Source organism: Acinonyx jubatus, chromosome A2 (assembly GCF_027475565.1).
Source record: "Acinonyx jubatus isolate Ajub_Pintada_27869175 chromosome A2, VMU_Ajub_asm_v1.0, whole genome shotgun sequence".
Classification (NCBI taxonomy): Eukaryota; Metazoa; Chordata; class Mammalia; order Carnivora; family Felidae; genus Acinonyx; species Acinonyx jubatus.
Genome location: NC_069383.1, coordinates 105,562,802 through 105,576,712, shown reverse-complemented (window position 1 = coordinate 105,576,712; position 13,911 = coordinate 105,562,802). Strand labels below are relative to the sequence as shown.

The following is a 13,911-nucleotide window of genomic DNA, read 5'->3' as shown; positions in this document are numbered from 1 at the left end:
TGCAAAGGCACAGGGAAGCCCCCAGAAAAGGATCCTGGAGGCCTGGGGCCAACAAGGACTCGGGGATCAGCCGCTGCACTCCGGTGGCCCCTTCCCGCACCAGCGCACTGAGCTCCCCGCCCCTCCGCCTGCAGGCTGTCCTCGGGCTGGAGCCGCCCTCGCGCCCCCAGCCCTGCAGAACCTCTCACAGGCTCTGAGCACAGCACTCCCGCCCGACACCTGCCTACACCTTTCCGCCGCCAGGCGCGCTCCCAGAGGCCGCCCCCCATCACCCCGCCAGCCCCCGCCCCCAGCCTGCCCCCGGCCTGTTAACCCACGCGCTCGCGCGGGCAGCACCCCCAGAACAGGAGGGCCAGGGATCACACCCGGGGTGCGAGGCAGTGTCTTGGGGCTGTGCGTCCGGGATAGGGGGCGAGTCCTGTTGGAGGGAGGGCGTGCTGGAGAGGGGTAGCGCGCGTCCTGGGCGAGCGCGCGTTCTGGAAGGAGTGTCCCCAGGGGGTGGGCGCGTCCCCGAGGGGGAGGGCGCAGCTAGGGGCGGGCTTTCGGCGGCCCCACCCTCGACCGCGTCCCCGGGCGCCCCCCACGCACCCAGCCGGGACCGAGCCGATCGCGCGCCACAGCCATCGGCCATGGAGACGCGAGAGCGGCGGCGCCCGCGGTTTCTGCTGCCGCTGCTTCTGCAGCTGCTGTGCGGTAAGGGGACGCGGGGTCCGGCTCGGGGACGCCCCGACCCCCTCCGGGGCCACGGGGACCCGCGGGCTTCGACTTCCAGCACCCGCGCCTGGCCGCGCCTTTGCCCTGCACGGATCCCGGCCTGCCCGGTGCGCCCGGCTCCGGAGGGGCGAGGGGAGACCCCGGCGCAGTCTCCCTGTCCGCTCTCCCCGGGAGGGTCCTGTCCGCTCTCCCCGGAGGAGCCGAAGGCGACCGACCGGCGCTGGGAAGGGAGGCGCGGGGGGTCCTGCAGGATCTGCCCGGTCGGCTCCTCGCAGCTGCGATGTCCCTGGAATCGCCGCCAGAGGGCTGGGGACGGCCTGCCGTCGCGACACCGAGTGAGCAGAGGCGGTCGGCTGCCGCTTCCCTGTTGGGTAGTGAGCTCCCCGTCCTGGGGCTTTCGCGTGCACACCACTCTCAGGGCGTGGGTGAGAGGAATCCAGACCCCGTAGGGCTCGTCCCTTCCCCGGAGGACAGCCCTTCAGTGTGTGAGCGGGACAGGGAAGGGGACAGCTCTCTGAGGCTTCCCTCAAGATCCCTTCTCCAGCAAGAAAATGGGGCTCCAGGGAGGATACATTGTTTACGAATCAGGAATGGATTGAATGAAAAGCTGGCTTAGGAAAATTTTAGTAGAGAGATGATCCAAGATCAAGTAAGAGAGTGTGTGTGCTTTTGGGGAGGGCTTGTTTGCAGAGGCTTGCTGGGCAGGCTGCTGAGGTGAGGTGGGCAGCCTGACCCCGGGGCCGGGGGGCCCAGGGCCCCTCTGAGGGGCCACTGTCCCCTGGGTCCTTTGGGGCATCAGCCTTGCCCTCTCTGGCGCATCGCCCTGGCTGTGAGACGCCAAGTTGAGCCTGTGTGGAGTCGTTGTCGGCTTTGCTGGTTTGGAACTGGCTGCAGCTGTGAGAAAGGACCGGTGAGCCCCTCGGCTTCCCAGTCTCTGGGCTGTCCCCCCCCCCCCCAAGATGTCTGGGTGGAGGGACTGTGGCTTCGCCTCACCTCGCAGGGTAAGAGCCTGGGGTCAGGTGGATTTCTGGCTGAAGGCAAGAGCCTGGTGCGTGGCGGCTTCGGGACATCAGGAGCACGTTGACTTGGGGTTGCAGGAAGCCTAAAAGCGAGCCCCATGGACTGGAGCTTTGGCTCCTCCAGGGAAGGGAACCCTTGCTTTATTCCCAGGACCTGCTTTCAGCATGGGATCATGAAGGACCAGACCCAGACCCTACACACATCCGCGTTACCAACACGGGGCTCGTGTCTGGAGGGCCACTTGGCCTGCCCGGGGTGGGTCCGGGGCCTCCCTCCCCCGCCAGGGTGGGGCCAGGCCAGCCTCCCTGCAGACCCAGCCCAGTGCTGGTCCTGCCAGAGCCAGGGTCTTGGGAAGTGGCTGCTGGGTGGGTGAGATGCCCGCTCATGGTCACATGCCGTGTGTCAGAGGTGGGGCTGAGCTCCAGATGGTGCTGCATCGGGAAGGAGGGTCCCAGGGCTGCGACATCTCTGTGGAGTGGGAGCCCGGCCATCCAGGGAGCAGGTCCAGCTGGGGGGCCGGTTCTTGCCGGCGGAGGCCCATCCGGCACTGGCCGTGAAGGGCCGGGCGAGGAAGGTGAATTTGGGTTTCTTGGGCAAATTCCAGAACTCCATTCAGACACGGCAGCTAGTGTGGTGGTGGTGATGCCCAGCTGGGCCCACTTGGCTGGGGCTCGCCCCTGCGCCCAGTCCCCGATTGTGCTCTTTGGTCCGAGTGCGAATCCCAGGCCTCTCTGCAGCTGCTTAACCTCAAGATCGTAAGGCACTTAACCGCCTCAGTTTCCCCTGGTGCAGTGTGGATACAGAAAGAGGAACCTGGGAAGGACTATTGTGACCTTCAGTTGGAGTCTGTCGGTTTAGTCCCCATACCCCGTGCCTGCGTAGGGGGGCTTGGGCGTAGACCGGGGAGAGCACTTGGCAGTGCCTGGCTCACGCACCGTGGGAAGCGGAGTCGGGCAGTGGCTGTGGCTCCAGGGGCTCACGGCACCCCCAGACGGTGTGAACATAGCACCGAACATTTGCCGGTGGTAAGAGTCATGGTGTCCTCATGCCCCGTCCTCTCCTGTCACTCTGACTTGTAAGGACTCAGCTGGGCCCAGGTACCCCAGTGACACAGTGACCGCGCAGACATGGTGGCTGAGAGGTGCCTTGCAGGTCTCCTGAGCCCACTCCTCGTTTTGTAGATATGAAACCGAGGCCCGGGATGAGGAGGGCCCTGCCCAGACTGCAGGGGCAGGGGCAGAACCTTCCAGAAGCTATGGGCACCTAGGGAGCATGAAAGGCTCCCATATTTCATTTCCAAGTGGCGTAAAAGGCCTTCCTCCGGGAAACGCATCCTTTAGGCTGCTTCTCGTTTCCTGGAGCCCGGGAGACCCTGAGACAGAAGGAGCACAGACCTGTCTTCTCTTTGTTTCCCCGACGGACCATTGGAAGCAGTTTTGTGTTTCATTCGAATTCCCAAGCCCGCCACTGATGCAGCCGGCGGCTCCCTGGCAGGAGGCTGCGTCTCTACCTTCTGTTATAACCCTGGCTGGGCTGTTGGGTTTCTCTGGGAGCCCAGGTTGTGCACCAGAAATGATGCCAGAGCGCCCCCTCCCTCACCCAGGACACTTCTGGATGGTCCGGCAGGTGTCCTGCAGTGCCGGCCTCGCGCAGGCCCAGGGGTGGCGCTGTCCTGGCACCTGCACAGCGCGCCTGCGGTCCTTAATGGCACGTTTCCGACCAGCCCTGCCCAAGCTCCTGCTGCTGTGGGGTATAGAGACTCTGGTCCAGGAAGGAGGAGGAGGAGGGAGGGAAGAAAGGGAGCCCAAGGGCAGGGGGAAGAGGAGAACAAGAGGGAGGAAGCGCTGAGCTGGGTCTTAGTGGTTTGACAGCAGGTGGTTAGGGCACGCTGGGGAGTCCAGGGGCTCCAGGCTTAGGGGCTCCGGGTCCAGGTCCTGGGGACAAGGGGGTCCAGAGGAGCAGGTCCTGGTGTCGGGGTCCAGTCCAGGCAAGCTCTTGCTGGGAGGTGTGGCAGTGACTGGCAGGAGGTGACGGCATGGACCCGTGTGGGAGACTTGGATGGGATGCTGAGATGATCCCACGAGGGAAAGGCCAGGCCCAGGGATGGCTCCAAGCACCGGGTGTGGGGAATGCTGGTGGGCTTCCAGCACCCATGGTGGGACACCCACTGGGGAGCTGCAGAGAAAGGTGCCTTTGGAATAGGGCGGCAGTGGGAGATAGGAACACAGGCTGGCTTCATCATTGTGCACTCCCCAGAGTCACTAACACCTGGCCTACGTGGCACTGGACCCGGGGCTGCCTTCCTGCCAGAAGGCTGGTCAAGTGCAGCTGGGCAGGGTGGGGGGAGGCCCGCCCTGCACACCCTGGCTCATGTTGACTGCACTTGGCTGTGGGAAAGTCACTTTTCCTGTGGCCTTTTTTTTTTTTTTTTTACATAGAGATATTTAGCATATTGTTTTTTATGTTTATTTATTTTCGAGAGAGAGAGAGAGAGAGAGAGAGAGAGAGAGAGAATCTAAAGCAGGCCCCAGGCTCTGAGCTGTCAGCACAGAGCCCGTCGCGGGGCTCGAACTCACGAACCATGAGATCATGACCTGAGTCGAAGCCAGACGATTAACTGACTGGGCCCACCCAGGCGCCCCTCCTTTGGGTCTTTAAACCGGGGGGATGGGGGCAGCAGGCATGATGCTGTTCCTCAGGCAAACCAAGGATGGGGTTGGCATGAGGGTGTCAAGTCCAGGCTGGTGTGACATGCCCCTGGGGGCAGCTCTGCAGGTAGGTGGCTTGGGCTGGACTCCCCATCGTGTTACTGGGCAGGTGGGTGCCCTTCCCCGCGTGGTGACCCTGTCTTTAAGTGCCTCTGAGAGGGAGACCTGACAGGACAGGGCACTCTGTGGAGATGGCGAGGCTCCTCTCGAAGGCACGTAAGCCTGGGTCTTGGCTGCTGCTTGCCTGGGACCCTGTGATGCAAAGTCTCTGAGGTTGGGTTCAGGGGGAGAGCACTGGGGTTGAAAACTTGGGGTGTCTAGGAGGCTCAGTTGGTTAAGTGTCCAACTCTTGATTTCTGCTCAGGTCATGATCTCACAGTTTGTGAGATCGAGCCCTGCATCTGGCTCTGTGCTGACAGTGTGGAGCCTGCCTGGGATTCTCCCTCTCTCCCTCTGCCCCTCCTTCACTTGCACCTGCGTGTTCTCTCTCTTTCTCTCTCTCAAAATAAATAAACATTAAAATAAAGAGAAAACTGCCCTGGGAGGCCTGCACACCAGTCTGGCTTGGGAGCCACCTTTCCAACCACACTGCCTCTCTTTCACCCCTAATAACCACGGACGCCCACGCCCTAAGCACAGTGCCTTCTGACTTCATGGCCTCCTATCTATACTAGGCACTTTCCCACTGTTCTTACTGATTTTTTTGGTCTATTCATTTGTTCTGTAAATTGTTGAGAGAGGAGTATCAAATTCCCAGCTATAATTGTGGATTTCTCATTTTTCCCCTTGCAGTTGTGTCCATTTTTGCCTCCTGTGTTTTGATGCTGTTATTAGGTGCATACATGTTTAGCATTGCTGTGTCTTTTTGGTGAATCGAACCATTTATCATTATGAAAGCCCCTCCTTATCTCTGGTGATATTCTTTGCTCTGAAAGACACTTCGTTCAATACTCATATAACCACCCCACCTTTCTTTGGATTAGTAGCAGCATATGTCTTCTCCCATCCTTTTCCTTTGAATGTATTTGAGTCTTTTTATTTAAAGTAGGATGCTTGTGAACAGCTATGGTCGGGGCTTGTATACTGATCTCATTTAACAATCTTTGTTTCTCAATTGGAGTGGCTAGACCATCAACTCTAAATCTGACTATTGACGTGGTTTGGTTTAAATCTATCATTTTTACCATCAGTGCTTTTTCTCTTCTCTTTTCATCTGTCTCCTTTTGGACTTAATTTTTAAGAAAAACTTCTCATTGCCTTGGCCTCTTCACTCTTCCCTTCTTCTGTCCCCCCAGAAGTGCCCTTGTGGTCATGGGCCCACCCTCTGTATGACACACAGCCCCTCCCTGAGCCGGCAAGGGCTTCTGGGTCTGTGTGGTGGGAGCATCAGGAGGACTGTGGCCTCCCGTGGGGACTACCTGGCCTGCAGGGCAGAATCGGAGTGGTTCCGAACCTGCCTTTCCTGGTAACAGACATTTCTTTTGCACTTCCTGCGCTTAGAGGGAGCAACACTCGGTAGAACACGTGACCATAACTTTGCGCTGCTGCCCTCAGGACCTGATCATTCATTCATTCATTCGTTCTTTCGAAAAGTTTTTTCGGAATACCAATGAGGCGCTGGTGGTTAGGGGAGTGAGGGAGCAGCCGGCAATTATCAAACACCTACAGTAATGACATGGTGAAGACGGGAGCCTCTGTGGGCCATGACTAACGCCTGTCAGCACAGCCCCCTTGTGCAGCATGGCCTGTTTCCCTCACTTTACAGATGGGGAAACTGAGGTGAGCTGGTGACCAGTGATGCTGGGTGTGAGCGTGGGTCTGCCCGGTTCTGGGTGTGGGCCTTTCTCCTGTTTCCTTCCCCGTGGTTTCTCCTGCAACACAGTACCCTGTGCCAGGACACACACGACAGGGCCGTGCGTCCAAGCACACACATACACAAACACGCATGTACACATACACTCACAGATACCCGGACACAGGTGGCAGAGCTGTGTGCACACATACATGTGCACACGTATGCACACACCCCAGAACACACACTGCAGGGGTCATGGGAGGGAAGTTTATGAGGGGGGCCTGACACTTGGAAGGGTGCCTGGGGAGGGAGGGTGGCCGGTCCTGAAGGAGACAGGTGGGCACTGTAGGTGGGGAGATGAGCTGGGGGAAGGTAGAGGTGGAGGGATCAGATCTGGGGGCAGAGGTGGGGGGGAGGGGTATGCTGGGAATCCTGGGGGAGCCTGGGGGGAGGGCGGCCAAAGATCTGGCCTCAGCTTTTGGAACATGAGTCCCTGTGTCACGTTGGCCCTGGGCCTCATGCAATCCAGGGCACTGGTTCACATGTGCAGGGCCCCTGCCGATGCCCTCATGGTCTTGGATGGTCAGCAGACCCTGCGGATCTTTCTGGGGACATGCTCTGGGCACCCTCGACCCTCGAGCTGCAGTGGGGCCTCTCTGCCATCCCTGATTGGTGGGACCCACTCCCCACCCCCATCACACCCCTGTCTGTTCTCGGCCTCCTGGACCCCCAGGAGGTGCATCCCCTGCCCTCCCTTGACTTGTCTCCCCACCCTGTGGGAGGTCACAGCCATGGGAGGTCCTGTCTTGGTGACACCCATGTGGAGCCCTTTTTGCACTGGCTTCCACCTCCTTGGGCCACACGGGAGGCCAGGTGAGGGAGGAAGACCCAGCTGCCTGCAGGGCAGGGTGTGGGGGGGATGTCACAGGAGGGCCCCAGGGTCACCTCGCAAACCATTCCTAGCAGTGGAAGGACCACACTGTCCCCTCTCTAGGTGGGTGTCCCCGAGTGGGGGGCTGCAACGAGACGCGCATGCTGGAGAAGCTGCCCCAGTGCGGGCAGGCTTTTGCCGACATGATGCACACAGTGGACGTCTGGAAGTGGTGCCACCTGTCCGAGTTCATCGTGTGAGTGTCCTGGTGCCGACCCTGCTGCCTCCTGGCCCTCCTGGCTGCAGCCCTGCACGTGCCACCCTTCTGTACCCACCCCTGCCCTCTTCTGCCCTCCCGGCCTCGGCCCTGCCCCTGTCACCCTCCCCTGCCCTCCTGGCGGTGGTCTTGACCCTGCCGCCCTCCCCTGCCCACCCCTGCCCGTTCCCAGCAGGTGCAGAAACTTCACTCTGTTTGGTTCGGGAACAGTTCCCTCACACCGACTGTGCCGGTCCGTGCAGGGGGTGTGGGTGTGGACCTTGCCGCCAGAGCCACTGTCTGCCGGGGCACTGGGCATGGAAGCCCCTAGAACAGCCGTTGGGGATGGAGAGCAGGGGGGTGGTTTGGAGGAATACGGGCTGATGCAGCTGAGCAGACCCAGGGCTCCTAGGGAGGGCGGGGGCCCCCGGCAGGCATGGGGCAGGGACAGCGCAAGACCGTGGTGGCCGCCAGCAGAGCGGGAAGCTGAAGTGGGAGGGTGCAGGCAGGGTGGCCGGCCCATCGCTGACCATCTGCTAGGAGGTAAAAGCCAGCGTGTCTTGATGTTTGATGCAAAGCGCGATCCCAGGCTCCTTCTTGTCCTGGGAGCCCTGAGGAAGCTTCTGGAGAAGGAAGCTTGGATGTCAGGCTTGGAGTGGACACATGAGGAGGGCCAGGGAGGGTGAGATGTCACCGCTAAGGCCTCGACGAGGAGGTCAAGGAAACGTCCAGCCCTGGGACCAGAGGACAGGGCCGGGGGCCATCTGGAGTCGGAGAGCCAGCGGGAGCCGACTTCCCACACCTGCCAAGCCCGGCCCCACGCTAAAAGGGGGGCTGACCCCCAGAGCCCTGAGTGGGCAGCACGGCACCCGAGGGCCATCTGGGGAGCCGCTGGGGGTCCAGAGCCCCTCACCGAGGCTTGTCCTCCGGGCTGCTGGGACTGAGCCGGGAACCTGGGGAGAGTGGCTGGTGCCCTGCTGGACCCAGGAGGTGACCCCTTGGGTGAGCCTTCTTTTCTGACACGTAGGGGAGTGGGGGTCCCCTCGGAGGGCCCAGTGGAGCCCGGGAAGTTTCCAGGCAACCCTTTCCCAGGCCCGAGCGCCCACCTGCCGTGGCCTTTCCTGGTTGGGAACCTCCCATGGGACAGGAACCCGAGACTCTAGTACAGCAAGAGGGGTACCCCAAGGCCATACTAGTGCCTCAAAGACAGAGTGACAAGCAAGAGAGGAAGTGCTCCAGACACAGAAAGAGCCACTGGGAGTGAAGCATGGGGCTGAAGCTGAATGTGGGAGGAAGTCTCCCAGGAAGCAGGGGGAGGTCAGGGGCCAACCACCAGGCCTGGTACCCTGGGGGCAGGAGTTCTAGAAAGAGAGTAAGGAGACACAGAAGGAACTCAGGGACACTGCCAGGCGGGGATGTGGGTCTACAGACCCCAAGGGCTCTCCGGGCACCAAGGGCGTGGACCAGGGAGCGGGCCACAAAGGGGTAGGGCCACGTGTGCAGACAGACAAGAGCAGGCTGGACACATGGGTGAGGAATCAGGCCCCATGCAGCCCTGGAAACCAGGAGATGGCGGGCCGGGGCTTCGGAATTCTAGAATGCACTTCCCAGCCAATCTGTCCTCACGAAGACACCGTCAGACACGCAGAGCTCTTACCTCGTGTTTCCTGGGCACCTTTGCTTAGGCACAGGGGTGGCTGTGCCCCCTCCCCCAACAGATGAGTGCAGAGTGGGAGAGAGAGGGGGAGCCCCCGAGGGGCCAAGGGGTCCCAGGGGCAGCGAGCACGAGGGGTGGAGGGCGGCCTGCACCAGGGCCTTCCATGTCTGAAGTCACTGCTCTGTCCCTGCCCTGCAACCAGCTCGTGGAGGATGGAGACTCCCGCCACCGCGTCCCCGTCCACCCTGTCAAGGGGTGGCCGCTATCGAGGTTTCAAGATGCCCTTCTCTGCTGCCTCTGAGCAAAAGCACAGGCAGCAAGGAGCCAAGCAGGGGATGCGTCTGCCTGGTGGGGGAGGGCATCTGCGGGGAGCTTCTGGGCTGTGTGCGCCCCTCTGCCGTCTGGGCTACAGCTGCACCCCGGGAGGGGGAGGGAGGCTCTAGGAGCCGCAGCAGGGGGGGACCGGGGAGGCCCTGGGTGACGAGGGGACGTGAGGACGAAAGATACGGAGCAAACACCTTCTTCCTTGTGAACAACACCCCCAGTTCTGTGTCCAGCCTGAGCCGGGGCTGGTGAGTTAACAGGGCTTGGGGCTGTGGGGATGGCAGGAGGCCGGGAGCCGTGTTGTCCTCAGCCCTCGTCGTGTACCCAGCCGACTGGCAGCGTTGAGAGGCAGCAGGCGGGGCATTTTGCACGTGGCCCTTGTGAGTCGATCCACGGAGATGGGTCCTGTGCTCAGCTCTGCGTGCACCTGCACGTGTGGCCCCTTGGCTACCCTACTGGGTACGTCCTAGGAGCCCCACTTACAGAGGAGAAACTGAGGCTCAGGGACATAAGAAATGTGGCTGGAGGAAGCCTGTTGGGTGCACTGTTCCCAGCTGCCCTCTGGGGGCGTGGGGTCGGGCTCCACTGCCTGTGTCCCTACCTTGTCTCAGCGCCTCCCCCCTCCCCCGGAGCCTGGGGAGGGTGGTGGTGGCCTTCTGGGAGGCAAGGGAGTCAGAACACAGGGCTCCTGGCAGACCCGGGGACGGGAGCTGCTCCAGGCAAAGGCCTTGGCCGGGTGTCAGGTCAGATGCCTCCCGGGCGGCAGGTCGCTGAACCTGGACATGCAGGGGATGGTCTGGGGGTCCTGGGCTTCCCGCGGACCTGTCCTGGGCACATCTCAGGCTCTGGATGTGATTCAGGCCGTCCCCTTTGCTTCCGGCTCTCTTTAGGCCGTGTGGGCTCTTCCTCGTAGGCCTTACCTGGTGCTGGCTGGAGGGGCGGGTGCCGGGAGGGCCTGGCCAAATGGGTCTGCTGCCCCCATCTCCTGTCCCCGTTGGGCAGATGGCGTCTGTGCAGGAAACTCCTTGTGGGAAGCAGTTCCTTCCTGTTGGTGGCTCAGGCCAGGCCACCTTCCCCAGGACAGTGCGGGGAAGCAGGGGATGGGGCGCAGAGCCTCAGGCCAGCCTCACCCCAGCCTGCGCTCGCCCTCCAGCTCCCGCCCTGTATGCGGGGCTCAGCCAGGCGGCAGCACGGGCAGTGGACAGAGTGGGTGCACCCCAGCAGGTGTCCGTCTGGCCTTCTCTCCAGGGCGTCTTGGATGGTGGGTGGCAGTCGAGGCCCCACCTCCAGAGGCCACTCGTGTCCAGGGCCAGGCGGGTCCTGGTGGCTGCACCTTGTCAACTGTTAGGAGACCGTCCAGAGCCCACCTACTGGACAGATGAGGCTTTCCCTGGGTGGTTTGCTGATGAGGGACAGGGAGGCCCGTGGGGGGAGGCGGCTCCAGCCTGTCCTGTCTGAGAGGGCTGTCCCCTCCTGACCTGGCAAATGAGGCAGCTGGCGCTTGGCCTCAGAGAGACCCTCCCCTGGGGCTCAGAGAGTGTCCAGATGATGAGGGCCCTGCCGGTCGTGCAGCGTCTCCCTTGGAGAAGGCGCAGGCCTGTGTCCTCTGGGCAGACCTGGGAAGGCTCTGGGGGCTCTCGGCCTCATGGGGAGCCGGTCACCACCTGAGGTGTGGGCGGGACTCAGCCTCGGGGCTTCCTTGCTCTGGCTGCTCTTTGTTGAGATGCCAAGTTTCGGGTTGGGCTGGAGGATGCCTGGGTCTGTGCAGAGGTCATCGTCACTGGCGTGGGGGCATCCTGCCAGGCCAAGTAGAGCACAGCTGTGAGCCTGGGGGAGGCGGTGAGGCTCAGGGAGAGTGGGGCTGAGCCCCGGGGCAGAAAGGTTTGCGGCAGGGCAGGGTCCCCTCACCCTTGCCTCTGGGAAAGAAGGTAAAGAATGGATGCCTGGGTCCCAGCAGGTCTGACAGGGCCCGGAGGGCGCTCCTGTCTCTGCTGTCCAGACACACCTCCTCCCCTGGCCCCCTTGGACCGGGCCCCCTTCCCCTGCCCTCCTCCCCCTGGTCCCCTGGGACTGCGCCCCCTTCCCCTGCCCTCCTCCCCCGGCCCCCTTGGACCAGGCCCCCTTCCCCTGCCCTCCTCCCCCTGGCCCCCTGGGACCACGCCCCCTTCCCCTGTCCTCCAGGGTTAAGGCCGGCAGGAGGGGGCGCAGGGAGCCGGGTGGTCACCGCTCTGCCTCTGCAGGTACTACCAGAGCTTTACCAACTGCACCGAGGTGGAGACCAACGTGGTGGGCTGCTACTGGCCCAACCCCCTGGCGCAAGGCTTCATCACTGGCATCCACAGGCAGTTCTTCTCCAACTGCACGGTGGACAGGGCACACTGGGAGGACCCTCCAGATGAGGTCCTCATCCCGCTCATCGTTGTGCCCGTCCTGCTGACCGTGGCCATGGCCGGCCTGGTGGTGTGGCGCAGCAAACGCGCTGGCCAGCTGCTGTGAGGGCGCCCTGAGGGGGGGGGCGGGGAGGCAGGGCGGGGGGGCCGGAGAGCCGGCGGAGGCTGCAGCGGCCCCCCCCCCCCCAATCCCATCTGGCTACCTGCGAGCCTTATGTGGCTCACCCGGGCTTGTCCTCTCCTGGGCCTGGGAAGAAGGCGCACCGAGTCCGGAGCTGTGCGGGGAACGATTGGCTGCTGCTGCGCCCTCCGCCCGCGCTGGGCTGGGGCCTCCAGGGTTTCCGGGCCCTCCTGACCCCTGCCCAGGCACCCTGCCCTGACCCCAGCCCCGGCCTGGCTCAGACCCCACCTCCCAACCTGAGCTCAACCCCTGCGCTGACCCCACCCCCCCCCACCCCCCCACCCCCCGTTCTGACCCCACCTTCTGCTCTTACCCCACCCCTGGCCCTGATTCCACCTCCTGACCTACCCACCCCCTGTCCGGGCTTCACCCTATTCTGTCACTGCTATGGGTCCCCTGGCCTGGCCTGCCCACCCCCACCTGCACTGGGTGGGGTAGATTGTCAGCTGGGTGTTTGTACTGCCTGGTGCCCTGTGTCTGAGCCCTCCTGGCCGAGAGCCCATGCTCATCCTGCGGCCAGAAAACCTGAGACTGAGGGTCAGGCTGGAGTCCCCCGGGGGCCGTGTACCGCCTGAGACCCCCTGTCTGCGCCCACAACCAGAGACTGGGCTGCGGTGGGTGCAGGCCTCCTTCCTAGGCCCCTGCGAGCCAGGCCCTCTGAGCTGGGGTCCTTGAGCCCCAGTGCTGGCTGAGTTCTGTCTGTGCTGTGTGCTTTCTCTGAGTAAACAGTCATCCTGCTTGTGGGGCATCCTGTTTTATTTCGGGGTATTCAGAGAGAGTCCCGCCTCTTGGGGCTGACAGGTCCTCATACCTGTTTTCCAGATGGGGAGTGGCTGGCCGTGTCCCAGGGTGGTCTCTGGGATGCCGGCTGGTGGCTCCTTGCTGGGGTGAGTGGTGGGGCTGGGCTCTGAGGGCGGCGAGGGAGACCTGGCAGGCAGGTCCCTTGTCCTCCCGAGGCCATGCTCCTCTTCCAGCCGGGCTCTTGGTGGCCTTCACCACAAGGTCCCAGCAGAATGGAGCAGGCAATGGCTGGATCTCGTGGGCTGGGATCTCGTGGGTTGGGATCTTGTGGGCTGGGATGTGGCGGTCCCCTCCCAAAGGCTCTCTGCCCTCACCTGGCCACCAGAGCCTCCCTGCTTCCCCGCTGTGTGACTGGGTCCCTGCCTTGGGGAACCCTCGTCTGTCTGTCCACCGTGGCTCTGAGAATCATCTCTGGCTGGAGGTGAGGTATGAATGTCCCCTGCTCAGCTTTGCGGGGACGACAGGTCACGGAGCAGCCTGGGAGGTCTCAGAGTCCCATGTTCGGTGACCGAAGGAGAGAATGTGTGGCCCCTGCTGCGGGCGAGCAGGTGTTCCTCTGGGTCTCCCTGGGCTGTGGCATGTCCCCGGTGCAGTTGTTTGTAGTAACCTCTAACCCAAGCTCCGTGGAGCTGGCAAACTTCTGTGCAGTCAGCTGCTTGTCAGTGGGGACCCTGCTGGACTCTGTCCCTTCCCACCCCGGCCTCTCTCAGCACCCCCTGCCCCTGGCTTTGCCTTGGGTCTCTCATCCCTGATGCTGACTGGGTGTCACCTGAGCACCAGAGGCTGCTTGCTTTGGCCTAAATTCTGGGCTCTGTGTATTTAGAAGGATGTCGTTTTAGTCTGTGTCGGTGGCTACAGCAAAATACCACAGACTGGGTGCCTTGTAAACAGCAGGAATCTATTTCTCATGGTTCCAGGGGCTGGAAGGTCCAGGATCCCGGCTGCAGATTCTGCAAGGTATCTGCTGAGGGCCTGCCTCTGCCTCACAGATGTCCTCCTGTGTGCCCTCTCAGCGGGAGGGGTGAGGGGGCTCTCTGGGGTCTCTTTCACGAGGACTCCACCTGTGAACGCCATCCCATAGGGCACTGGGGAGTCAACACGGGAGTCTGGGGAGGACACAGATGTTCTGACCTCAGCAGATGTGGAAGGGACTTTGTTCTTCAGTGGCCCCATCTATGCCAGGGGACAGTCAGG

At 62.4% G+C, this 13,911-nt stretch overlaps 1 protein-coding gene across 1 annotated transcript; it reads left to right on the top strand.

Annotated features, from left to right (window-relative positions):
* Positions 1-483: 483 nt before the first annotated feature.
* On the top strand, positions 484-12,655 carry RAMP3 (receptor activity modifying protein 3). The gene is made up of 3 exons (XM_027045997.2): positions 484-693; positions 7,232-7,364; positions 11,586-12,655. The coding sequence occupies exons 1-3, from the start codon at positions 630-632 to the stop codon at positions 11,839-11,841; spliced, it is 453 nt and encodes a 150-aa protein (XP_026901798.1). The 5' UTR covers positions 484-629; the 3' UTR covers positions 11,842-12,655.
* Positions 12,656-13,911: the final 1,256 nt, after the last annotated feature.

What these genes read in the sequence shown, in the direction of transcription:
- RAMP3 (XM_027045997.2), top strand. Translation starts at nt 630, where the DNA reads ATGGAGACGCGAGAGCGGCGGCGCCCGCGGTTTCTGCTGCCGCTGCTT. An exon ending in GCTTCTGCAGCTGCTGTGCG is followed by an intron (nt 694 to 7,231) that starts GTAAGGGGACGC and finishes TCCCCTCTCTAG; the next exon opens with GTGGGTGTCCCCGAGTGGGG. An exon ending in CACCTGTCCGAGTTCATCGT is followed by an intron (nt 7,365 to 11,585) that starts GTGAGTGTCCTG and finishes CTGCCTCTGCAG; the next exon opens with GTACTACCAGAGCTTTACCA.